Source organism: Rousettus aegyptiacus, unplaced genomic scaffold, assembly GCF_014176215.1.
Source record: "Rousettus aegyptiacus isolate mRouAeg1 unplaced genomic scaffold, mRouAeg1.p scaffold_m13_p_11, whole genome shotgun sequence".
Taxonomy (NCBI): domain Eukaryota; kingdom Metazoa; phylum Chordata; class Mammalia; order Chiroptera; family Pteropodidae; genus Rousettus; species Rousettus aegyptiacus.
This window is the reverse complement of record NW_023416286.1, coordinates 90095900-90122666: the sequence shown is the minus strand read 5'-3', so window position 1 is coordinate 90122666 and position 26767 is coordinate 90095900. Positions and strand designations below refer to the sequence as shown.

General features: G+C 39.7%; 1 protein-coding gene across 2 annotated transcripts in view; it reads left to right on the top strand.

Annotated features, from left to right (window-relative positions):
* The window catches only part of VWA8 (von Willebrand factor A domain containing 8), a 236391-nt gene that overhangs the window by 119810 nt on the left and 89814 nt on the right, over positions 1 to 26767 (top strand). For both annotated transcript variants that reach the window (XM_016158150.2, XM_036228917.1), the window contains exons 22-28: positions 4847 to 4922; positions 6703 to 6838; positions 8794 to 8913; positions 9998 to 10203; positions 11437 to 11588; positions 23440 to 23548; positions 25215 to 25353. In XM_016158150.2, coding sequence (XP_016013636.2) covers positions 4847 to 4922; positions 6703 to 6838; positions 8794 to 8913; positions 9998 to 10203; positions 11437 to 11588; positions 23440 to 23548; positions 25215 to 25353 — 938 coding nt within the window. The remainder of the gene's footprint in view (positions 1 to 4846; positions 4923 to 6702; positions 6839 to 8793; positions 8914 to 9997; positions 10204 to 11436; positions 11589 to 23439; positions 23549 to 25214; positions 25354 to 26767) is intronic.

The window sequence follows — 26767 nt, the reverse complement described above, 5'->3', positions numbered from 1 at the left end:
CCTTGTCTGTTGGCATCGCCTGTGTCTGAGTACCGCTCTCTGTTCTGTTAACGCTCCTTGCCTTTATTTCACTTCTTATTTTTAAATTAAGCCTCGTAGAAATGATATTCTCGATGATGCTATGATCTCTTCTCCAGCTGAAAATATCTTTCGACAACATTTATTTCTCCGTCAGCAATGTTATGCTTATATCTTACTGGCAAAAATTACCGTCGAATTCTATTTTTCTAATCATCCATCTTTTTCAAATGTTGAGCAAATTTTAAGTGCCTTCTGTGTGCCATATTCCATCTTTCTTTTCTCGTGTTTGGCTTACATTAATGAGCGGACTCTTCCTATAGCCATTTTTTATTATAATAAACTACAAAGTTAGAAGAAGATTTCGTCAGCTTTTTGAAGCTCTGTGTGTCTGTTTCTTCCTTTACTCTTACGTTTAAGTATTGTTTTTCTAAAAGAAAGCTAACTATAAACAAATTAAAATATAACTCACTAAGATAACATTCTCAAAATACACCACTATTTTGAGATCTTTTCCTACTCAGTAAATGAGAGGATATTAGCCCAATGTACCTTTACAAGCAGCGTGTCAGAGCAGATTGTGCTTGCTCTCTAGAGGCCAACTTTCTTCCTTACTGTGACAAAAAAAGAGAGACAGAGAGAGGGGAAGAGGGGAAGGGAAGGGAAGGGGAGGGGAGGGAAGGGAAGGGAAGGAGAGATAGAGAGAGGGAGAGAGGGAGAGAGGGAGAGAGGGAGGTAGAGAGAGAGAGAGAGAAGGAGAGAGAGGAACCTGGTCCTCATACAATCTAATTACTTTTATTGCCACCGGAATCATTTTAAATCACTATTGAAACATTAATTGTTCCAGTTTTAAAAAAAACCTTTAAAGTCACAGAGTTTAAGTAGAAGTCTAGAGTTTAGCACCATATTTCTGCGAGTAGCCCCTTTATCAGCACAGGCTTTAACTGACAGACAGCTTTAGTTTGTAAGACGTGGGAACAATTGGTGCTAACATAATGGCAGCTGTGTGCGGAACATTCTCATTCATTCCGCGAGCATTATCGGTAACTTATGTATTGGAATGCCATCTCTTTATTTCACCTTAAGCTGAAGAAATGTGACCAGATGTGTTTTAACTTTTCTCCTCCCGGCAGTGTTGAAAATTGTTGACTCTGTTTAAACTTTTATGAGCTTCTATTTCAAAGCTGTTCTTGAGAGGAACAAACGGTAATAGAATTGGAATTGTAGCGAATGAAATGTTCTCCTAGTGTTCTTGCTTATTTGTGTGGAGAATTAATTTCTTTTGATACAAGACGCTCATAAATGCAGAGCAATAATTTTAATCAAATACTCTGAAAAATAATCAGTCTTTAAGAGTTAGTTCATATGCTGTGTGCAACAGAAGTGATCACCTTATCATTTACTAAATTGACATTTATAATCTCATAGGCTATCTGAAAAACAATCTTCTTGTATTAAATACTATGCAGAAGATAGTGGATTGTTTTCTACTCTTACATAATCAGGGGAACATTGAAGTATAATCCAGCTCACTTTTTAAAATTCATTTTCATTCTGCGTTTTTTTTTTTTTACTAGCCTTTGCTTTGCTTTTCATGTATAAGACAAAAGGATCAATAACAAAAACAAACACCACTTTTATCTTACAAATCCCTGTTTCTCATAGACTGCTCCACCGAAGGCCACGACTCCTATCTGTACTTGTCCTCATTTGGAGTCCCTTTTAGAAATCATCTGATTTATGCTTGTTTCACTCAAGCTTACGGTGTTTACTTCTGGCACAGAAGTCTTTTCAGAAATCTAATTTAACAAATTGTACGCTATGAGAATTCAAGCGTTATAGGGCAGTTTCATTTGCCTTTTTAAAGTTGGAATTCGAGTTGCATTTCCTGTTCCTAACCTGCCGCGGAAGCACTTTAATGAAGATAACGACCGAATTCTTTTCTATTAGCAAATGATACCAGAGTTCCTTTTTCTCTGCTGGTGCTGGGACGCGTCACATTGTTGCCCATTAAATATGTGACAGCCGAAGTGAGACATTCACCACGTCGCTATAAAAATCTGTGCGAACGCATTTTTTTTTCTTCCTCACCCACCCCCTCCTGTATTGCTTGAATATTTACAGTGAATGTAAGTAAGATTTAACTCTGTTCTTGATTTTTTAAACTCTAAAAATTTTTAGCAGAAGATAGCGTGTGAAGTATGTCCTACTGTAAACTTTTAAGACCCAAGAGTACAGAAAATGAATATACGACTGTATATCCTTACGTTGCATAAGAAACGTTTTATTCATACTGAAAGTTGATAAAGCTCCAATAAATTGTCACAGCATATTTTCGCTTTCCTTAACATCCCCCAAGGCTTTATTTTAGACACATTTTAATTTGAATGTTAGTGAGGATTAAAGAATCATCGTAGATTTTTTTGTAAAGTGTAACTGCTAGAGCCCTAGGACGAGCACCAAGCCCACGAGAGCCAGGATGGAGGGGCCAGGAGCCTAAAGTAGGGGGCCGACCACCCCCCCCCTTTCTCAGGAATTATCTAAAAAAAAAAAAATCAGTCACCAGTCGGTCGAGTCAGAGGGAGAAGCCTTTCGAGCGAAGTGCAGATAGGGCAGATCGTGGAGAAACTGTAGATGTCAACAGCACTGCCAGCATCGCTGCTCAGGCCACGGTAAATGATGACGCTGACGCGGAGGTGGCCTGCAGCGATTATCAGCGACGAAAACTCAGCTGGAGTCCATGACGGACTCAGAAAATCTTCCCCTCAGCCCCTCGGCTCGTCAGCCCTGATGCACTTCTCAACATGGCCGATTCTCTAACTTGTAAATGGGTCAGGTGAGAAAGTCGGCCTTCACCAAACTCGGCATTTCAAAAAGCGAGTTCTGTAGTTCTAGATTCTCAGAGAAAGAAAGAGAGAGAGAGAGAGAGAGAGAGAGAGAGAGAGAGAGAGAGAGAGAGAGAGAAAAGAGTTCCATGAGTCAATTAATTTGAAAGTTCGTGTATTGTATGTTGTACTTACTATAAGCTGTAGTGTTGATTTGTTTAACTTTTAGCATTTTTGTTCATTTCATTATGCATTCCTTTATTCACCAAATACTTATTAAACTCATCCTGCGAAGCTGACACCCGTCAGATATGCTGGGGACGGGATGAGGGACCGGGCAGGTCGGGGTAGATTTGGTCTACACTCTTAAATTTCCAGTCTGTGGAAAGATAGGCGTTAAAATAAGCGGCTGCAGTGTAGTGGGTTGAAGGCTAAAACGGCGCTGACCAGGGCTCGGGGGGCAGACAGCGAGGCCGCCTCACCTGGTCTAAGAAGGGTCTGGAAGTGGGTTTCCTGTAAATACTGTCTGTGCTGAAAACTCAAAGAGCAGGTAGAAGTTAGACAGGTAACTCAGAGAGAGCAGCAGCAGCAATAACGACCAGGCAAAGCCGACATGTGAGTTCACTCCTGCCTGCTACTTACTGTGCGAGGTTCTTTCCAAGTGTCCCATTAGCGAGCCCGGGGGCCTGTTACTTACCCAGGATCACAAGGCTAGCAGGTGACAAGAACTAGAATCTCAGTCCTGATTGGTCAGACTCCTAAGGCTGATCCCACTACAGTCGCTCAAAGAAATAACCTGGTTTTTATTAAATATGTTCTGCTAAAGCAAAAAAGAAAAGAGATTTCAGTTGCCTCTGGCTTGCTTTTTTGTGTGATTTTCATGTGGTATTTTTTTCTAATAGATACGCTTTATAATTTTATAAGTTGTGGTAGTATTTGGCATTTGGGCGGAAGTTCAGAAGTACATATATGACAGCACTAAAGTCTGAAGTTCCCATTCCAAGTAGTGTCTCACGCACAGCAGGTGCTTGGAACAACACAGTTGTAATGCTTTGAATGAGTGGTAGGGGCAGTTGGAAAAGATAACTTTGAATTCTTGTAAAGAAGAGAGTGACTCACAATTAAGTCATTTAAATCTCTGTATGACATGATCAGGTTGGCCATAGGGTTTTTCGTTCATTTGTTTTTTAAGATAGAGTATATATAGAAGGTGAAGATACAAAAATTGATCCCCTTAAAAATGTCTGGACCTACCTATCACCAGCAGCTCACAAACTCACATCTCCACAAGGATATTCTTAGGTGATGCGAACCTCACATCTCATCCTGTGAGGAGGAGCCGTGTGGCATTAAGACAGCTTGCTATTAATACTGCTGAAGATCCTGATCTAAAAGAGGGTTAGGTAAATGATGGCAGGCAGATTTAAAAAAATAAAATGGGTGGCCCCGATCACAGCAGAAACGTTGAAAACCCATGGTTCCCGGAGTGAGGCGAGAGAGTCTGGCTTTCTCAGCTAGTGACAGCGGATTGGGCCAGGGCTGGACTGTGAGATACACAGACACTTGGGTGTTGACATGCCGGCTGTCACCAAACTCGCCATCAGAATTGTTTTAAAATAATGTAAATAATACACATATAATCCATATATATATATATATTTTTTTTATTAATCTCTCCTCTTCACTCTCAGGAGGTGATTTTGAGGAATGAAGTGGTTACAAGGGAAAGAGAAGTGATCAGTCTTTTTTTTTTATCCAGAAGGAAAAAGAGAAGGAAAGAATTTGGATGATCCGTAAACCTGGATTAATTCCCAAACCCTCGTAATTTATATCTACATCCGCAAAATACTGTCGCTGATTGGAATTTCATTTGCTATTTTTATTCATTTTGGGAAAAACAGGATGATGAACAAAAAGAAATGCCTGTGTGTTGTATTTTCATCATGATCAAATGTCAGTTTTTTTTCCCTTACTAACTGAAAAATGTGTTGGTCTGACTTTAGGGACACCACCGTGCAAACCCTCACTCTGCAGCCTTCTGTTAAGGACGGACTTATTGTGTACGAAGACTCGCCTTTGGTTAGTAATCCAATTATACGAATATTCTCAGCTGTTTATTTATTTACTTATTTTAATGAACGTTGTATCTCAGCCTTTGAGATGGGAGCATGGGATCTCCCATAGATTCCAATATATTTCAGCCTCAGCTGGAAAACGTGCATTTATATGTCATTTGGGAAGTGGATATTTAAAGGCAGATTATTTGGGGGAGAATAACATGGTTCCTTATTCTATTCTCCAAAGTGAGAGATTTAGAGATGATAAAAATCCTCTAATGATTTCTTTTCCATTCCGAAATTCTAAAAAGAAACAGAAAAAAGCTTGCCATTGTTTTCGAATGTGTAGAGTTTGAAGTTAGATAATGCTTCTGGGATGTTTTATAAGTGATTTTAATGAATAAAATATTAGCTGAGTGTTTTGGGCAGCTGGGACTATCCATGCCTAGGCCTCTCACAGCAAGCCCTAAGAGACCCCAGCCCGGCAGGCCACCCACTGCGTAGAGAACTCCCCTGCAGGAGATAAGCCATCGTGGGAAACCCTGTGGTCTGCACCACGATATTGGGGGTCCCTGGGGGTCCCCTGCCTGGATTCTCCCAGGTCAGGCCTGGCTTTTCCTGAATAGAGAAGTAAAGGCTGGGGTTGGGAGTAGAAGCTACATGTTTTCTCTTCTTTTTAAATTCAGTTTATTTTTATCCTAAAATTAGAAAAGTCCTTATCAGTTTTTCTTTTTTCTTTTTTTTTTCAGAATATGGAATAAAATATTTGTGGTCGAGAGAATTACTTATTTCTCAATCTGTATTTCCTAACAATCATTTACCGAAACTGTGTAATGAGAGAACTTTATGATTTGGTCCATTTTATGTTATGAGAGATTTCCTTACAGTTTAAAAAATAATCATCTTTGGGTTCACGTTTAAATTCATCGAGTATCTCTTTCTAGCCACTCTCCGAAAGTGCTTTAAAGATTTTTTTCCCTAACTTTTATCTTTCTTTTCATGATGATACCATTCTCTCAGTCACGTAAGACCTAGGACTTTTTCTTATTTTTCCTTTCCCCTCTTCTCATCCAATAGGTCGCCAAGACTGTAGGTTATACCTACTAAATCTTTAGTTACATCCCATTACTTAATGAGGGAAAAGTACCTTTTTTTTTTTTTTTTTTTTTTTCGGTCTGGCAATCAAATTTTCAGTAGTAGAGCCCTGGATTGTCCCTTTCAGACTGTTGTCCTCATTCTCTGTTTCTTTACTTTAACCTCTGCTTCAGCCAAGGTAGACTCATATTCACTCTTCCTTCAGTAGGCTCCAGGACGTCTTGAGTTTGACCATTGATTGATTCCCTTTGTCCTGAATACTCGCCTCTTCACCGTCCATTCTGATCTGCTAAAAATCGTACACTTTTTTAGAGCCATAGCACATGGAATGTTCTGAAAGCCACTATTTATCATGATGGATGACTTACTCAGTTAATCCCCATGGGACTTTAATTTCTCTATTTGTTATACTTGTTTTAAATTTCCCCTCCTTTGGTGTGTAACATGTGGATATCAGCAACATGGGAATAATGTTAGTGCTAATGGGAAATAAAGTGATTACTACAAAGTTATCAGTTTAGTAACTGTGAAGCTTTTGGTGGAGATCCATAATCTTGTTTCCAGCTCTGCTCCAGACTTTTTTTTTGTGACAGGTCTATCCATAACTTAAATATAACCAGCTATTATTAATCCAAAGTGATGAATGATGAAATTTTTTAAATGTTTGCTTTCATTTTTTGTTTATGATAAATATTCTGTCTTCAAAGGTAAAAGCAGTAAAGTTGGGTCATGTTCTGGTAGTAGATGAGGCAGACAAGGCCCCAACGAATGTCACCTGTATTTTAAAAACTCTAGTAGAAAATGGAGAAATGATTCTAGCAGATGGAAGACGCATTCTTGCAAGTGAGTATGAAAAAAAACAACTTTTCTTTCAAGATTTGCAATTTTTACATCTCTGGTGTCAAGTCACACCCTTAGTTGGCTACTTATCTACAAGCAACAAGTGTAAATTTAATATACTTCAGGTTTTCCTTTTTGACAATCGTTTATAAAAATCAGTATGTTCGAATCTAACTTTGTCAGTTTCATTTTTTTGTAGCCTGAGAGTATCTTTGAAAATTTCAAGAGTCATTTTAGGACAAATCAGCTTCGTATTTTTTTCTCTGAGAATACCAACACATAATTTTTATTATACTCATCTCTCAATTATTTGTGTGTGATTTATTTTCTTTCGTTGTTATCTAAAAATTTTTAAAGCTCTAGCATGTTTCTATTACAAAATTAAAATAAATGTTTTTAGCTGGGCGTTTTATTTTATACATATATTTATTATATGCGTGTGTGTATGTGTGTAATACATCTGTATATACACACACATCTACACACACACACACACACATCTGCCTAAGGAAAAGCTTATCCTCTGTTTTAGATAATTCTTCTTCCTTTTACTTATTTAATTTTTTTCTTGATGTCATTAGAGAAAATGTAGGTAGATGAATCTCATCAGTCTGTTTAACCTGCAAAGAAAAATTCAATTTGTCTAATGCCATGTGAGAACATTTTCTAATTTCTAATTTAAATTGTTTAATTCTGATTTCTAATTCATGAAAAGACTAACCATTGGAAATACATAGCCAATAGCAGGGTAACCAAACAAGTTAAGACTAATAACTAAAATCTTCACTATTTGAAGAAAACATATAGCAGAGACCTCATTAAAATCTTCAAGGGCATCACCACAGACATGTTGTTCTTAGACATGTTCATTGCAGAGTGGCCGTTTCTGAGCCCTGGAACCTCAGCACCGATAAAAGTACTCTAGCATTTCAGTTTCACAGGGAATTTAAGGGGAAAATGACAATTTGAATTAGCCTGAATACTCTGTCTTAGACATGTCATTCAGACTCTCAGGACTGGAACTCTGTCTGCAAGGTGAGGACAGGGAAATGGAAAGCAAGAAAGAATTGCTGGAACACAATCGTGGTTCAACAGTGATTATTTCCTGGCGACCTGCTACATTTTCTGATACGTTTTTGGAGGAGAGTCTAGGAGTAAAGGAGTCGTCATAATTTTTAAACTCAAGCCTGATCGTAATCGACATTTTAAACCCAAGAGCCCTGAAGCTCTTTTGAACATGGTTTCATGGTCTCATCACTTCTAGGACTAAGTTTTTCATTTTCTTTGCTTTTTAAAATTTTCATTTTTTATTATCACTTTTATGTTAATTCATTCATTCATTCATTTTTGCCTGTGACCACATACCTTGTTATTTGCCACTGCAAAAATTAGTGGAGAGCAAACATTAAAACCATCAGTTGTTTTAGTACATGAATATACGGCGCATCAGAAGATTTGTTTTGGGATCATCCAAAAGTATAAGTGTAGATTCTTACAGACTCATCTCAAGGAAAACTGCAGGCGCTTCACAAAAACCATTTTTTAATGATAGTATTCAATTTCTTTGATACCTTAAACATTCGTACAAGGAAAGCTTCAGTCAACTTGAGATTACTTATTTTAAGAACTATGGTAAATTTCTTGATCGGAAATAAATCAGCATTGCACTAATGCATTGACTAGGTATTCAGAACCTTTATTCTAAGTGGTTAAGTATCAGGGTGCATAAAATGCCACGTCCTGTATAATTAGGACGTGCTTTATCAATATCCCGTTCTTAAGCAAACTTTCTCAAGAAAGTTTTTTTTCCTACAACCATGTTGTTACAGCCAGATTTCATAGAGTTTTTTTAAATAATTGAACAGTATGACTGATTATATTGTATTAAAGGCTATAACTTGATATTCTTAAGAGTTACTGTCAGTAGAGAATAAATAAATATCAATTTTGTTTTTCAGATTCTGCTCATGTCAATGGAAGAGAAAATGTTATAGTGATTCATCCTGATTTTAGGATGATCGTTCTTGCCAACAGGCCTGGATTCCCTTTCCTAGGCAATGATTTCTTCGGTACTTTAGGTAAAAGCAATAATGATAATAACAACAAAAACAATAGCAATAGAAATAATAATACTAACGTACTGGATTTTGATAACCAATGTCACAATACAAATGTTTTGAAAATTTTAAAAATTAAAAAAAATAGAAAGAAATGATAATAATAATGCTGACTTGGTAGCATCGCTGTAATCCGCTATCATTGAACACCTCCATACACGGCATTACATTACAGATGAAATATTTTGTGTTTCCGCATTCCTTTTTCTTGATTCTAATTTAGACATGGTGTCTGCAGGTTTACTTTTCCAAAACTAACTTCTAAAGTATATTCTAGCAATCTGCAAAAGATATAAATTGTTTAGAGAGTGATGATGATAATGCCTTCTATTAAAGTATACATAAAGAAGCCTGTGTATATAGATATATATATAATTTATGAAGACATTCGACATCTGTTAAAGTTTAAAATGCAGTCTCAGAACCACATGAGTATTATTTTCCAGTTAAATGGGGAAGGCATAAATCACCTTTAAATGCATACGTTTGGATGTGCGCATTTAAAATAATACTAATACAGTGCTATAGGTATAAAAAATAAAAAAAAATAAGGGATCGTAAGCTGACAAAGTCCTTGCAATCTGTGAGGTCAACCAAGGGTCACCTCGCCTAAGAAAAATAATAATAAAATAAAATAAAATAATACTAATGCAAGTATGAAAGAATGAATAAGCTGAACTGCTGACATCGCGTGGCCGTGGAGAAGCAGGTGGGATGGGGAGATGCAGAAGGACTTCTCATTTGCTCTCTGTCTTTGAGTATCTCCCAACGAGGTCATATTCAAGTATTAAGTACCTTTTTAACAGAATTAAATCTATAGAATAAACCACACATCACACAGTCTCCTTTTCTTTTGCTCTAGTCATTTGCTCTGTTCACTATATCATCCTCTTGTCAGAAGGGCTTTCTGTGCCGTTTTATACATTTAAAAATAGAAGTGCTTTTGGAGCAACCGGTGGCTCTTTAAATGACCATTCTCTATTTCCTACGGCATTAAAATGGAGTGCTTGCAAGCTGAATGTGGACTTTTATTTTTCTCCTATAGGTGATATTTTTAGCTGCCACGCAGTCGATAATCCCAAACCCCACTCAGAGCTCAAAATGCTGAGGCAATATGGACCAAACGTGCCCGAGCCCATCCTTCAGAAGCTCGTAGCTGCCTTTGGAGAGCTGAGGAGTTTAGCTGACCAGGGAATTATCAACTACCCTTATTCTACCAGAGAAGTTGTCAACATAGTGAAGCACCTGCAGGTATGGCACACACCTGTGCATGGAGGTCTAAAAGAAGCCATCGACCTTGTTTTTCTAGACCATTTAATTTATAGCAAGTCTTTCAATTTCTATATATATAATACTGATTCAGATGATATAATAGGAAGTGTTTGTAATTTGAATATTAAATCTGGAAGGCTAATCGACATTTGATGTTCAGCCTTTGAATTGACCTGGGTGAAGTTCTGTGTCATGGTCACTACGAAGGAGACAGGAAATTTGGTGGCGGTCTGGAGGATTTTAGGGGATGGGGAAAGAGAGGAGAGGGTGACAGCAGGAAACTCTATTACTATTTGACTTTTGTACAACATGCACGTGGTATCTGAGGGAAAAATGTTTTCATTTTGAAAACAAAAACCTTGGTGATAAAAAGACTAGGAATGAACAGTATTGATTGTATACCTGTGAATACTGCAAAAGGGCTTTATGAGATGGAGTAGGTGAACAGGAAGTGAAATTCCTTGTAGCCATGGACAACATGTAGTCTTATTGACCTCGGAAAATAAAACGAAACCTGTGTAAATTCTACTGATAACAAATAATGGTCTTTAACTGTCACAGCCTAACGACTCTTGACTTAACCCAACTTCCAGTCTCCCAAGGAGAACCTAGAGAGGAGAGTAGAAGGCTTTATTCTGCCTCCGAAACCATCATGATTCCAGCTCAGATAGATGCCAGGACCGAAAAATGATCAAGGTGACCTGTGACGGGCTCAGAGGACACTACCAGTGTACACTCAGCTGTTAGTAACGCTCTCTCTCTGCCGCGCCTACTTCTCTGTGCTCTGTACTTTTTACATTCCTTTCTTGTTCTATTATCATTTTTTTCATTTGTTCATAGACCTGTGACGTCTCTAAATTCTTCCAACACTCTGTTTACACAGCACCTTTTGCTTCAGCCGACCTGGTACGCGGTTTAAAGGCAGGAGGTTTCAGAAAGCTGAACGTCAGGATCTGCGCCCGATTCACTGTTGAGGGAGGGAAATGCTCCCCTTAAAATTCTAGTATTTGTCTAAAAAGGAAAATCTTTAAACATTAAAGAGCAAACATTAAAGAGACAAATGCGTGTCTTCCTCTGATCTGGTTTTTCTGACAAGGCTAATTAATCTCCCCTAACGTTCATTTGATCATTGTTGTCCTATCAGTTTTGTAAGTCTCTATAGAATCTGAGTTTTATCACATATTTAAGAAAGGAATTTTTTTTCCCATACAGAAATATCCCTCGGAGGGTCTCTCCCATGTGGTCAGGGATGTGTTTGACTTCGATTCCTACAACGATGACCTGAGGGAGATTTTGACTAACACTTTGCACAAATATGGGATACCCATTGGAGCGAAGCCAACGAACATACAGCTGGCCAAGTTGTAAGGCAAACCCACTGTTGTTGAAATACTGTTGAGCATTACTCTTCTGATCCGTAAGAGCTGATAATTCCAAATCTACCATTATACTCTACTGAATGGTTCCACCATTAAGCTTTTCAAATACACATCGCTATTTGCTAGCTAGATTTCAGCTGAATAACACTGTTTAGAGGCCTGTGAATTGAAGTTTTCGATTATTTTGACTGTCCCATGAGTAGATGTAATGTAATCAAATAAAGGGAAATATTTGTTTCTTTAACAGCCTCTGTCCTTTTGTTGGAGTTACTGTGACTTACTATTTCCTAATCTAGTACAAAACCATTGTACAATCATGAAAACAACATAAAGAGATAACATGCATTTAGTGAAGATGTTCTTAATTATGTCACTGTATATTTTTCTGTTATGATAGTTTTCTAAATTTATCATCCTATTAACTTAAGAAATTTTGGGTTGCTTATTTTAGTTTGACAGATGAAAGAGGTAGTGAAAATAAGGGGGTTTGTTTCATGTGGGCCAGTCGCCTACCCTTATTTCGTAATTACAGGCTACGTACTTGACCTTAGCAAAGAATCAATATGTTGTTGACCAGAAGGAGAGTTGACAGACTTTGTTAATAGTTATGTCTGTGCAAATTTATTAGAAAACAGTTTAAATATGCATAACTTACTAACTTATAATAATGTGTCCAATGCTATCTTTAGCTCCAAATAATAGTCAATTTTCATAAAATTTAAGGGACAGTAATTATTTTTAAATTATAATTTAACTTGAGTCTCATATAGAAGGCACTTTCTACCTTCCTTAGAAAAAAAATCATTAAATATAGATTAATGATTAGTCCAGCTACATATATATGTGTTTCAATGTACATACACACACATATATGTATATATCTTAACTGTACATGATTCTTATTTATTCTTTGAAGTTATTATAAAAACTTCAGAATAGATGCCAATAAAACTAAATTATTAAAGCTATAACAGTTTCTTCAAGGATTTCTTAAAGAGAAACAAATATTTCCCTTTTGTGGTAAAAGGCACACAATAGAGTTGTCTTAGGAATAGTCAATGAATTGGTTTATATTATAATAAGCTAGAAATTTTTCGAGAAGTATAATTTGGTGTCAGTTACTTATTCACAAACTTTTCTGTAAGGTTCTATATTACTGATTGATTAGCACTGTTTATGGGTATTTTGGAACTAGTTTGGTAATTTAAAGGGGATAACATATCTTCTATATTAGAAAGTTCAAGAAATTATCTTTACTATGCAAACTGATATTAGTGCTCATGTTTTTTTTACTTCCTTTTTATAAACTATGCCTTTATTTTCAATTGGAAATAAGACTGTTTTTATTACCATTAACAAATTTATATTATTAGAGTTCTATCTTCTTGGAAACCAGGTTTGTGATTTTAAAATAGCTTTTTTTGTCCTCTTGCACAACTTGAAATAAAAATTAAAATACCAAGTTGGTAAGATCAATCAAAAGAAATTTGCTGGCAATTTAAGTGTCTAAGGAAGACAGATAATATGATGTAACTTGTTACTATCCTCAGTTTTAAACTGAAAATTTCTTGCCATGGCTTGTTCATTGTTGAATGGCAAGTTCATTCCAACTCTGGTACTTACTTCTGGGTGGAAGCAAAGCTGCGCAGAGCCCGGTCCCACTCACGCCTGAGATGAGGACGGAAACGACAGGTGGCCCAGGCACTGCAGGTGGCTGGGAACAGGCGCAGAGCAGACGCAGAGGATGCATGACGCTTCCTCAGGGGCAGAGGTGGTAGTAGATGGCAGTCCGCACATGCAAAACATTCTTTCCTCCTCTATAAATTGCAATGACTTGGGCAACTCGAAAATAGTGATATCATTTCATTGCCCTTTAGTGAACTGTGTAGGTTCCGTATGTCTGTTTCTATCGAATTATCGGCCTTTTACTTTAAGAGGGTAGCATGGTAAAGTGAACAAAGCAATGGCCTGGGAATTCAGCAGTTAGTCGTGTATTCGACCTGTATGCCCACATCAGACTTGGAGAAAAAGATCCTACTCTATTGGTAAAATGACAGCATTTTATTACAGATAGCGTCTCTGCGTAACTTATCTAATTGGGATATTTTTAAGAATGGAAAGGGCGCTACTAATAATAACCTGTATAAAAAGTGATGTAAGATAAGACTGTCCCAGTGAGGCCAAAATAGATGGTCATCTTCACAAGGTTAATAAGGTTAGCCTTATTAATACGGTTCCTTCCCATTCTAACATCCTTTGCATTTTAACATAATCTTAACCTTCTCTCATCTGTAAAAGCAAAAACTAATACAGAAGAAGTGATGCTGGCCCTCTTTTGCCCCTGGAGCAGCACACTGGTGACAGTGGTCACAGAGACCGCTGAAGCTTGAAAGTCACCCCCCGCTGTCTTGCGATCTGCGTGGACTTTTCCAGACCTTTTGCTAAGCCCTTGGCTTCCTTAGGCGCCTTGCCGAGCAGTCATCCGAGGCTGCCCCTGCCCGCCTCTGCAGAGACGGTCAGTGCAGGAGACCCCGCCGGCTTCCGTTCCTAAGGAAGAAGGCCACGGCGTTCTCGCCGCTGTTAACATCCTTTTGCCCCGAATGAAAACTTCTTGCCCAAACCTGTTATTTTCTTGCTGTCTAATCCAGCCATAGTGCTGCGTGCCGGACCGGAGCAAACTTACGTGGAGTCCAGCATAAGACGGTCACATTCACACTGAAGACGGCGGGTGGCGACCTGGCCGGCCACCCACTGTTTGTGACTAAAACGCGGCAGACGGGGCAGAACAGGGAGGTTGTCACGCGAGGCACAGACGATCCCAGGGCGTCGTCCGGACGTCGCCCACGGTGCCCGCGTCCTCAGCTTTAGTGACAGTGTGCTCTGGCCGTTCGGCCATGTCCCTCCCACTGCTGCTTGTTGACGAAACTATACAGAGAGAGATGCCGTCCTTTGCCTTTCGTCCTAAACAGTGTGGTGACGGTCCCTCTCATAGGTCTCTGCGCATTTTTAAAAGCCGCAGTGTGATAATACGAGGTGAATGTGACTTTGCTTCTTTGCAAAACCTGACATGTTTGGCCACATCTTCCCAGTCGCTCGTGTGACCTTGCTTCAGCGTGCCGTAATGCAGCTCTTCTTCCTGAGCACCAGGATAGTCCCAGATCTTAGATCCGGGGTCACAGTTGGCCCCCAAACCCTTCCCACTAGCACTGCCTGGGGGTTCTTATTATTCCCTTTTAAGTTTCTAATACCTGGAAAAGATACGACATGCGTGCCTAAGAGATGGCAAACAGCCACGTAAGGAGGCAGCTGGGAGAAACTGAGACAGAGATAGGAGGATTTGGGGAAAATCTGAGCTCTTCAGAAAATAACCTGAGCACTTGAATGTCAAATGTCAATTTTGTGAAAAAATACATGCGCAATTAGGTCCAAGCACCCAATCAAAGACATATAGATTACCTGCTATAGTAGACATAGATTTAAATTTCAAAGCAAAGTTTGCTTGTTTTCCCCTCAAATAAGCTTTTTTTTTCAGTCTCATCGTGACTTTTTCTTTATATCCTTAGCTGTAGGTCATCTGTTCAGCTAGACTTCAGGCCATTCTCAGTGATGGCTGTTCTTTAGTTCAGCTGTAATTCTGAGATTTTAAGCCTAAAATATTTATTATAAACATAATGAATATTTATTATAAACATAATGAATATATTCATAGAGCATGAAAGGTTTGCTCATAAGGAATAAAAACAATATCAGCACTTTGTATCTTTAGGCATCTTGTTTAAATGTCATTCTCCTTTTCAGACATATTAAAATGCTGTTGCACGTCTAAAAATGACCATTATGTGGGACTTTAAAAGTGTCCAAGAGCTGGGGAAGAAGCCCTTTTGGAGCCTTATAATTATTCCTCAAATGTCCTGTTGACATTTGTATTCGCTCTCTGTTTCAAGCACTTTTGAATTTCATTTTTCAGGCCAAATAAAGTAACTTTGAATCAACACGATCTAGGAAAAATTAGCCAATATTTTTATTCAATTTTTAATAGGTTCACATTTTAAACAATGTAAAAACCTAGTAGTAGCCGCCAATAGTAACTGCCTTCGAGAGGCCCTAGAAGTGGAAAGGAGGCCTTGCTGTCCACTTGATTTTAATATTCTAACCCGTGCGTTATTATCCATATTTTATTTTTCAAGTGCCCTCTGACTCTCTGGGCACTGGAATTTCTTCATTTTGTTTTCATATTTAAATGAAATGAAAAATTGTAATTAAGGGTTCTTCTGAAATTGTGATTTTGTGAGCCCCCTGCCTCCGGCCCAGCCACGCCGAGGCCACACAGCAGTGCCGGTGCTGAGGGAAGAACGCGGGCACCGTTACTATGCCAACGAGAACTCAGGCGGGCGGGGCGTTCCTATGGCGCATCAGCCCAGCGCAGGCTCATGCGTCGGTAGACGTGTCAGGAAAGGGTAGACCCCACGTTTTTAAAGCAGCAAAATTAAAAACAGTTGTTCTTTCTATTAAGCAAGTATTCCTTTCCTATTTTATTAGCTATCAGGTGTAGGGGTGTGCATGTGTGTGTGTGTGTGTGTGTGTGTGTGTGTGTTTCTGTTTTACAGATGAAGAAATGAGGCTCGGGAGACTTTAAATAAATTAGATAACTAATAAACGACAGGATGGGGGAATTCAGCTACTGGATTGCAAGATTTTAAAGATAACGGCAACTTTAAAGTTGCTTTTCAAGTTGTATTTCTTACCGTTTGGGGACACGCGTGTTGTGTGCTGTTGGGTCAACTCCGACTCCTGGCCTGGTGACCCCGTGAGTGAGTGAGTGAGTGAGGTCCAGTGTCCTGTCCCGCTCACCCCCTGCAGCCTCATGTTTATGGATCTTTTTATTGAGTCAATCTATCTTATATTTCGTCTTCCTCTCTTCCCACTGCCTTCTAGCTTTCCCAGCCTTCTTGTCTTTTCCAAAGAACCCTGTACCATGCAAAATATACGTATAGCTTTTACGTAAGTGGCCAGGCCCACCGTTTCCTTTACATGAGTACTATTTGTCATTGCTTCCGGAAGTAAATAAGGGTGCCCTTCTCTTTAAGTTTTTTCTCTTGCAATACTGATTTGCTTTTTGAAAAATCAAAATTGGCAACCTCGACCAATTCTTCATAATGAACAGAATAATTGTTTAAAGCTTATTCTGCATAGAATCCTTTACTTAGCACTGCCATCCTTAAAGTTATTCTCATTAATATAGTTAGTTTTAGCAGAGAAGCAATAAATCACTGTGCACCTGTGAGTTCTTCTAGGTCATCACGACCTACAGAGTTGGTCTCCAACTTGGGGCCAAGGGCTCCTGTGTTCGAAGATGAACTGGATTAGCTGAGGGAGAAGAAGGGTGTCCATTCCACAGACTGAGTTCAGACAGATCTGGACAGACCTCGTCAGGGAGGTGCTCAGGGCATTCGGACTTGGAACACTGCATTAAATAGTCTAACGTTCTTCTAGCGCCTAGATTCTGGGATTCGCTGTTCCTAATGTAATTGAAAAGCTAAATCGGCAGTCATCCTTCTCCCGTGCATCAGTAAGCTTCAGCCAGTCTCACGAGCGTATGTTAATGGAACGCTCCGAGGAGTTAGCCGAGACGGTTTTATCTTTGAAAAGAATGATGTTCAGTTTACTATTCCTCCCATTAAATTCAAAGATGCATCCACAATGTCGATCTTGGAGTTCTAAGATACGCAGTTTCACTCTGCGTGGTGATATACTTTTACTCCATAAAAGAGCTCTTAGTTTTCAAAAATAAGATTTACATTATGACATCTCAGAACTACTGTAAACAGAAGGGTGGTATTGGGCTTTATAATTTCATAGTCTTTGCCCCTTATTCCTTCGGTACCTTATGAAGTAGCTTCACAGCTATTTCATTTACTCCCAGTTCCTTTAATGGGGTTACAGAAAAACATACCAATATTCATAGAAAATGTCAAGATCTATGAATCTTAAGCAGTCTCACAGAATTAACCTTGATCCCTTAAACATCTGTGATATTTTATAAAGGCCTGTCGGTTGTCCGAATGCAAAACCCCGATGCCCACCCACAGGTAGCTAACTCCTCCAAATACACCTGCGCAGTAGACCGCATCGTTTGTCAGGAGTCACGCGGTGGGGAGGCAATGGTGAAGACCCGCCGCGGCGTTTTGCAGCTTGCCGTTGAGATGAGGAACAAAGAGGTAAAGATGCTGGCAGTTCTGCGGTGACCATTTAACAGTCAGTCATTTAACAAACACGATTGAGCCCTTATGTGGTAAACACGAGGTAGGGAGTCAGAAATGTCAAGGCGAGGAGGGCTCAGTACCTCCCCTCGAGGGGGTCACAGTTCATTGGGAAAGCACTCGAATGAAGAGTGACTTGTGTCGTGTTTGAACAACAGGACAGGGAGCAAAGACGCAGGCTCGCGGCTGCCTTCTGCCCTGGGGGAGCGTCAGGGAGCACGACCAAGCCGAGCCTTTCAAGGATCACTCCTGGGGCTTCTCCAGCGGAGGAAAGGAAGGGAAACGCTTCACGCAGAGGGTTTGAAGAGGGTGTGGTGCATCTTAGAAACTGCGAGTTAAGTTCAGCGACTAAATTAAGAATTGTGTTAGGGCATGCTGTGTGGTGGGGCTCAAAGGAAGAGGAATCCAGGGAATCATAGGAAAAGTTTAAGCCGGAGAGTAGCATGGTCAGATTCATGATTCAGAAAGACCCTTTCGGTCTCCGGAGGATGATAAGCTGAAGGGCAGTGAAACCGAAGGCGGGAGGACCTGCTGGCGGCAGCCACAGTAACCCAGGCGGCGAGCAGAGGGGCTCACGTCGGAGCAGCGGGAATGAAAGAGAGGGGCGGGAGTGAGGTTTAGGCGGCAGGATCAGTGGACTCTGGGCGCCCGAGACTCGAATGAGCGAGGTTTAAGCCGCGCTCTCGATGAATTAACGATCTAGTTGGGACAGACTGTAAACGCTCAGCCTCGATATGTAATGCTGTGTTCACAGCTACACTTACAGTGGGGTTATCTCGTCCTCTGCGTCCTTCTTGTAAGAAATAAAGAGATTTTCGCTTTTGGTTTCCTTCTGGGGAAGTTTCCAGCTGGAAGAGTTGTAATCCCAGTCATTTTTGATGTGGGTCATCAGAAAAGGAAAGAACTTAAGATTGGAAAAATACTTAGATGTGGTTGGTAACGCAGATGGCGGCAAAAGAGAAACTTTTTGCAGCGAAACTTGACGATGAGGGAAAGCAAACGCAGGCCCCGGGACTGTCGTCTGGCAGCTTCCGTGGGGAGGCGGCCAGCGGAGACGTGTGGGCCAAGCCGCCAACTTCTGCCCTGGCGGACTGACGCTGAGGCTGCGGTGACATTCTGGATACTGGGCAGCGAGACCCCCGATTTTTGAGAAGTGTCGGCCGAGAACGGCAAGGGTCCACAGACCATTTCTGTCTCGTGCGTCCAAAGTACTCTCCTCTTCTGGGACCTCAGCAGGACCTAGGTGGCAGAGGCGCACAAGTCTAAGTTATAAAAGCACAGGCGTCATGTCTGAATGCAGAGCCGGGCACAGAAAGGAAACACACATACACATCTTCGTTCTGCGCACGTCATTTACAGCAAAATTAATTCACCAGCCACACGTGAGGCTGTAGGGAGGGGAGGGTCAGAAGTGTCCAGAGACGAAGAAGCCCAGTAGTAGCCATCATTTCTAGTTTAAAGCGTTTAAAGGGGCTTTTCTATTTTCTCTATTTAGCCCACTGGGTTTTAAATTTCATTTTAAATAAAAATATTTATGAGAGATTTCATAGATTCGTTTATAACTTTACTCTCTCAAATTGTTAATCTCTATCAGGTCTTAAATTTAAGAAAACCATAAATTCTACAGAACTCTGTCCTAAGAGAGCACATTTTCGTGGAAACCCAGAAGAGCAAGGGATTCATTCTGCCCGGAAAGAAACATGGACGAGGGATGCAAGGGGAATTGACATTTGAATAGGGCCTTAAGAATGAGAAGGGTTTCACCAAAGGGGCAGTAGCAGAAAGGAATTCAGAGGTAATGGCCTTGTGGAGGTGTGAACACACGTAGCATGTACCACCAAGTAGCAGATCGAGGAGGCTAAGTCATAAATTGACAGGAGTGTGAGAGGGATGGGCAAGAGCTGCAGGTGGAAATACCTGTCCGGGTTATTCTGTGCAGCCCCCAGTAAACTCAGTTGGACGGTCCAGCTTGATTTGTACCAGAAGTTAGATTTAAAACATGAGGAATGAGTGAGGCCTGACAAAATAGAGTTGTTCATTTTCTTCTCAAAGATGGTAGTAATTGCTGAATTTTTGAGAGTCGGGGAAACCACCCCGAAGAGTTCCATTAGTCCCATGAAAATTAGTAGTTCTTGTGGTAAGGAAATGTTTTGGGAATTGTTGATAATAGGTCTGTCAACAACTTTCAATTACATAATGCCCCTAGAAAGATCCAAATCTTTTTCATGTGTTTCTTTCATACTCCAGAAATAGTACTGGCAAACGTTCAAAGAAGGCAGAAATTTGCCAGAACATGCTCTTTAAAACCCCAGCTCACCTCTTTATGGAAACAATCTTAAACAAACCTCCTGCATGTCATTCAGAGTTTATTACTTGACTTCGGTGTCCATATGCATCGTGTTAAGAATTGTATGCATGTGTAGGGGGTGGAAAAAAAACATTTTTTTTCCTTTCTGAAACTGACTCAAGTGCTATAATTTGACCTGACTCATAATTTTGATATTCACCTTTCTTTTAGTTAAAACTTTTACTTCTAGATCTTTGTGAATCCTTCCAAAAAGGATTAAGAAACATCAGAACACATGAATTGAAATACTTTATTGTTTAAAAAAAAAAAAACATATTAAATTCATGAATGACATTGAAGATAAAAAGTAGTGCTATTTATAGGCCTTAAATTTATCCTCCTCCCCCTGAAAATTAAATCCAGACATCATTCCTGCTAGGACTCTGAAATACAAGGGACAGGATCTTAAAACTATGGAAAATGCCATTGTTGTTTCAGTCAAATCACGTACAACAACTCCATTCTGGTCAGAGCTGGATGACATATTTTAATAATGGAATAGAGGAACTTTTGCTAACTGGTTGTTAGTTTAGAGTTACCCCAAATTAATATTGATTACGCTTCAAATTGAAAACTTGCTCATGCATCCTCTTTTCCCCTGCCTGCTGACTTATTGATGGGGAGAGAGTTGGTAACCGTCAGATTTTTCCACGGCTTATTGGGAGGGCTTAGTTGTAGAAAATAAATGAGGGGCTTTGGTTTATTTCAGTTGGCCAGCCGGGAGCCCAAAGGGAGAGCCTAGAAACAGTACTTCATGTCACCAAGGAGCTTGATGGAGTCAGTTTGACACTGCAACTCCGGGGCGCTCTGCGTATGTGCCTTCCAGTCGTGGCTGTGACTGCTCGTCTGTACGTAGCATCTTGTTAGGTGGCACCGCAACAGATTCTAAACTGGGGACCTGGAGGTGCTTCCGGTCCCCTGCCAACCAACCAGCGCTGTTCTCAGATGGAACCAGGAAGCCTGTACTTCCCATGACTGTTATTTAGAATGAGTTGGCAAGTTCAAACCAGATTTCATGACCGTCCCTGGAATTGTCAGTAGAAACTAGATGTCGGATAAAGTTACTTTTTTCTCAAATGGATGAAGAGGTGTTTTGGTTTGGGTTTTTTTTTTTTTAGCATCTGTATGATACTTTTATGATTTTTAAAAGCTACATTAGATTCATTTTTTTAGGCTGCATATCTACCTATCAACCAAGAATCATTTTTTATTAAGCGATTCTCCACCTGTTAAGAAACATTAAGAAATACAGTTAAATTTCAAGCTTTGTAACTGTGTCTGTCATCTTCAAAGAATCAGCTGTATTTAGAGCTTCTTTTTATAAGCTTTAGTAAAGTTTCATACCTGTCCCTCAGGGCACCTATTCTAATGGTAGGTGTAGAGATTTTCGTTCTGATTATTTTATTTTCACTCCAGAGCACCAAGGTAATGGATGCAAGACTCTTGAGTCAACTACTGACACCCCCCTACTCACTTCAGTGATCAGCAGAGACCCCCCCCCCCCAAGCTGAAGGAACCGTGCCAATTTTGCTGTTGATTTCACAAAGGAAGCTAATAACACGCAGAGGAGTTAGCTGACTTTCCCCTCCTAAGTCCGCATAGCTACTTAATAAAAGAAGCAGAATTGGAACACAGGTCTCCTGCGTTCTATTATGCTCTGTCTTCTAGGCTAGAGGGAAATTAGGTGTGTCTCCTTACTTCATCTATCCCTTTGATATTTGGAGACCTCATTCTTTTTCGCTGAGCTGCTGGAAGCAAGTGAAGAAGGCAGCATGTTCCCTAAACAAGGAGAGAGAGCGCCCAGGCTACGAGGTGTTTCCAAGGCCTACCCTTTTGACGCAGAAGTGTGCCTTTATTACGTGTAAAAGAGATAACACGACAATGGTAAATGCCCGACTCAATGCCCTTCTCACCTCACTTTCGGTCAAAACATGGCAGTAAGTGGGTGACCAATCAGAATAGCTGTCCATGTACCGAAAATGTATTTTAGATGACAGATCCAAAAGTACCTACTTCCTTTTGAGAGATTTAGATCAAATGACTTAAAAAAACTTTAATATAATTTCTTAAATTTCTTTCCTTTCATGTTAAACATTCATATTTCAAAAGGCCAAAAAGCACATTCTACCAGAATGCTTGATTCTGTTATTTTATGCAAAAAAAAAAAAAGTTAGAGCCTTACATGGTTTTATTAAGCATATGGAAATATTGTGTCAGACTACTCTTACTGAAAATAAAATGATTTCTAAATATAAAAATATGTGCTCTTTTAATAATCAAACTCATTCCAAGCATGCATTTCAATTTATAGCCACATGTTCATTATTTTTAAAGAACTTTTAACTCTGAATCTTTTTTTTTTCTTTGCCTTAACTTATCATGGAGTAAGAACTTCATAATAAGTTAAATGACAAACAGCTTCTTTTTTAAAGATTCATAGAAAAGATAGTGTGATTAAAAAGTGAAGCCTTTATTGGTTTTGTACTTCGCTTCTCCATATATGTTTTGGCAAGTCACTATATTTAAAAGTCGTTTTAAATAAAATGACTCTAAACACAGAATAATTCCATTGGAAATCAGGATAGGAGCTCCCTTGGTGTGTATAAATGACAAAGTGGTCTTGATGGGGTTTCTGGGTGCTGACGACGCTATTTCTTTGGGTTCTGGTTTGGGGTACTGGTGTGTTTAGGACTACGTGGCACATTTGTGTGAACATTTCTGTATCTATGTTACATTTTGATTCAAAGTGAAAAACTTAAGATGCTAAAATAGAGTCTATGAAATTTGCCTCATACAACTTACAAACATGTGACTGGTACTGTGTGTACTATTTGTTATTTGATTCCAAACTTGAAAAAATATTATGAAAAAATTGTTGGATTGCCCCATATTTTCCCCCTAAATCTTTCTGATACTCTACTAGGAATTTAGATGTTAAATTACTAAGCATTTTACTAACTCAAGGAAAAAAATATGTAAACCTTAATGATAGTTGTCATTACGGTAAAAACGGAATAGGACTTTACCTTCTGGGTTTCAGAAATGTGGAGCCCTTTCTTCTTAAAGTACATTCTAAACATGGCTTTATAGGCTGTCTTTTAATAAAGTGAAAAAGCTTCAAAGTAAAGCATTCTTCAAATTTATTTGTGTGGTTGATAAAAGATGGTTCGTTATGTTTTCCTATGACTCGCCAACAAGAAATGTTTACCTTTCGCATCCTCCTCGACAGGTTGCCCCTGCCAGAGCAGACATTCATGGGCCACTGGACAATCGGTCAGTCAAGAAATGGAACGGAAAAGCTGCTGTGTCCAGCAGAAACTCATCATATAGACATAAAGGTTGATCTTATTACTTCTTCACTAAACTATTGAATGTTACAGATTTTTCTGTTTTCACTGGCGAGACTCCTTACAATCCTAGAAATGGCTTGTTCTGATGTTGTTTTGGAATAGATTTAGCTTCTGCTCTAACTCTGAAGGCAGTCTGTCCTCTGAGGAACTCAGTGTAGGTAATTGCTAATGGCCAGTAGAATTACTAAGAACTAATGTGTATTTCAGGAGAATCAGGTGTCTTGTGTGTCATCCTGGGACAGTTACTCCATGATATTTGCCTTTATTTAAAAAGGCAAAGGAAAGGAATATCAGTCACTAGTTGCAACAGAAACCCCTCTCGGTCTTTCCAACAGAAAGGGATTTACTGTGGGGAATTAGATGCTTATAAATTCATTAGAAAGGACAGGAGGAGCTGGAGTCAAGGGGCCGCCACTGGACCGTTAGTTTCAAGATCGGTATTTCCACTTTCTCCAGCACCCCTGTGGCTGGGAGCTACACATAAAGCAGAATCAGCAAACTTTTCCCGAAAAAGCAGGTAGTAAATATTCTAGCCTTTGTGGCCATCCAGATTCTGTCACAATTACACGACTCTGCCATCGTGGCACCAAAGCAGCCTTAGACGATACAGTAACACATGAGTGTGTCTGTTTGCCAGGAAAATGTTATTTCAGAAGCAGGCAGCGAGCCAGAGCTGACCAGTGGCCCATGGTTCCTCAGTGCCGGCCGCAGAGTGCGGCATCCGACCGCACATGTCAGTCACAGGCTCCTTGGTCAGCTGCGGGAAGACGGCCACTGCCCCTCTCTGCCTTCCAGGTCTCGTGCAAGTGCATTTGATTGGCAGCACCTAAAGAGCATGCAGAACCCCTGCCCGAGGGAGCATGAGGATCGTGGTTGTCAGTCTTCCCACGCCTGGGGGGCACATTGGGCGGAAAGGGACCGTGGGGGCCACAGTCGTCAAGATCTAACCCAAACGTTTTTGATGAGTTAAGGACTATAAAGCATATAAGTCACCGAGATGTTAAATGCCTCTAGATAGTCTTGCCAGGGTATCATATCTGAGCACCCAGCACTTATATCAGTAACATTATTAAATTACTTCTCCTGCCTGTGTTTCTAGTGAATAATTTTTACCTGATGTGAAACACTCTACCTTTGACGATTAACAGTAGTGGTTATCTACTACAAATAGTTGTTTTTAATTTCAATTTGTCATTTTTTTACATTATCTTTCAAAGACCCAGGTTGAGCCATTACATTCTACATAACGATGTAATAATCATTCTTTACTATGGCCCTGATTCATTAATTTACAAATTTATAAATTTTTCTCCCGGTTTGGACAGCTCTGGGTCCCAATATTTGGGAATTCAAAAGTTGCTCTTAGCTTAGGAAGAAATGAAGCAATAAGAAATCCTATGGGATTTTGCATCTGGTATATTTTATGAGTAAAAAGAACATTAAGTGAGAAATTAAATAAGAGCACACGTGGAAGCATTTATGAATGCTGCTAGATGGTATCATTGTTATAAGACCGCTCCGGTCTATAAAAAGAGAAGAGACACGTCGAGATAGTGAATATTTGAATTTAAATTCTGTATCGGAAGCACGTTAGCTTTTCTACATTTTGGTTAAGTATCCAGATCTCTTAACTTGGATAACTACATTATTATAGGGTCCAGTACTTATGAACATACAGGAGTATCCAATAGAGAGACATGAAGCGAGATCTCAAACCTTTACCGAAGAATGTGCCTCCTGGAGGTTGCCACTGGATGAAGTCAACATAATCTGTGACATTGCTACCTCACGTGGTATGTCGGTTTATCCTTTTGATTTTTCCTCCCTAAACTGACTTTTTTTTTTTAAATAGGGATTAAAATAATCTCTAGACATCAGAAATCTATGACAGACTCGATAATTGTGTCATTCTTGGAGCGGATAGCAATTACACGTAATTTAGAACTAATTTCCTGTCACAATCTAACAAAACACTGTTGCGGAGCCCGCATAAGCGCATTCATGTGTCTGTTTCGCATTACCATCGCAGCACAAAGTTAAACACACCCAAGCATGTGCTAAAAATAGAAGAGGACGAGAAAAAAAGAGAAACCTTGGGTATTTGGGCCGGATTCCGGCTGGGCGATTGCATGAACCATCAAACAGTCATTAAACTTCTCATCATAAAGAATGACAAGGGAAGGGTGTGAACTTTGGGCATCTGTATTTCTAGACCGTTGCCCTTGCCTAATGCTTCGTGCAGTGTGCCCTGGCACCCTCTGGCAGAAGTTTCTCAATTAGTGGCAATTACTAAGGTAATACAAACAACTGTGAAGGCAACGGGAAGATAGAGGGTCCCTAACTTGACTACGCTGGGGATCGTGTAGGCAAACATTCAGAAGCAAGTTTCGTTCATGTGAGTTCTAGAGATATTGCTTATTCCTAACATCAACTGTGGTAAATAAAAATATGTGCGTTAAAAATATGCAGTCCTCGGTAACAGATTGGTGCCCTTAAGATATTTTGCACTCACGAGTAGAGAGTAAGCATGGATTTTACGGATATAGTTTGAACTCTGGCCCGCATTTCCCATTTAGGGACTGCAAATAAGTGTGCTGCGACCACGGCCTGTGGCGGGTGTCACTAATCAGACGCAGGGCTCCTCACCTCTCAGCCCTCGCTCGGCTCGGCAGCCCAGGTCCCGCCGTCTCTCAGCCCTGGCCCCTGAGGAGGAAGCCCTGTCGCTGTCCCTCTGTTCAGTACCGTTCCCACTTGCAAACTAGGTTTCTTGTGATTTGTTTTTCGGTTTTTTACCTATTCTGTATTTGTAAGAGTAAAAGAGCATTTTCTTGGGTTAGAATCAGATATATAGATATAGATAGATATATAGATATAGATATAGATATAGATATACATACATACATATATATATAGAGAGAGAGAGAGAGAGACACACACACACACACACACACACACACACACACACACACATACAGAGAGAGACAGAGAAAGAGAGCCAAAGACCAAACCGCGCTTAATTTCTACAGTAAGAGAGAGCAATCAATAAGTTTAGTAAGTACATTTCTGTTAATGCTTTTGCTATATTCCCTGGTGCCCTGTATTATGCACAAAGGTGCTCAATACATGTTAAATTGGACTGATTTGTGCTGATAGTAGAAGCATTAAAAAATATTCTTAAATGATAAATTATGTGATTCTCTCTGATAT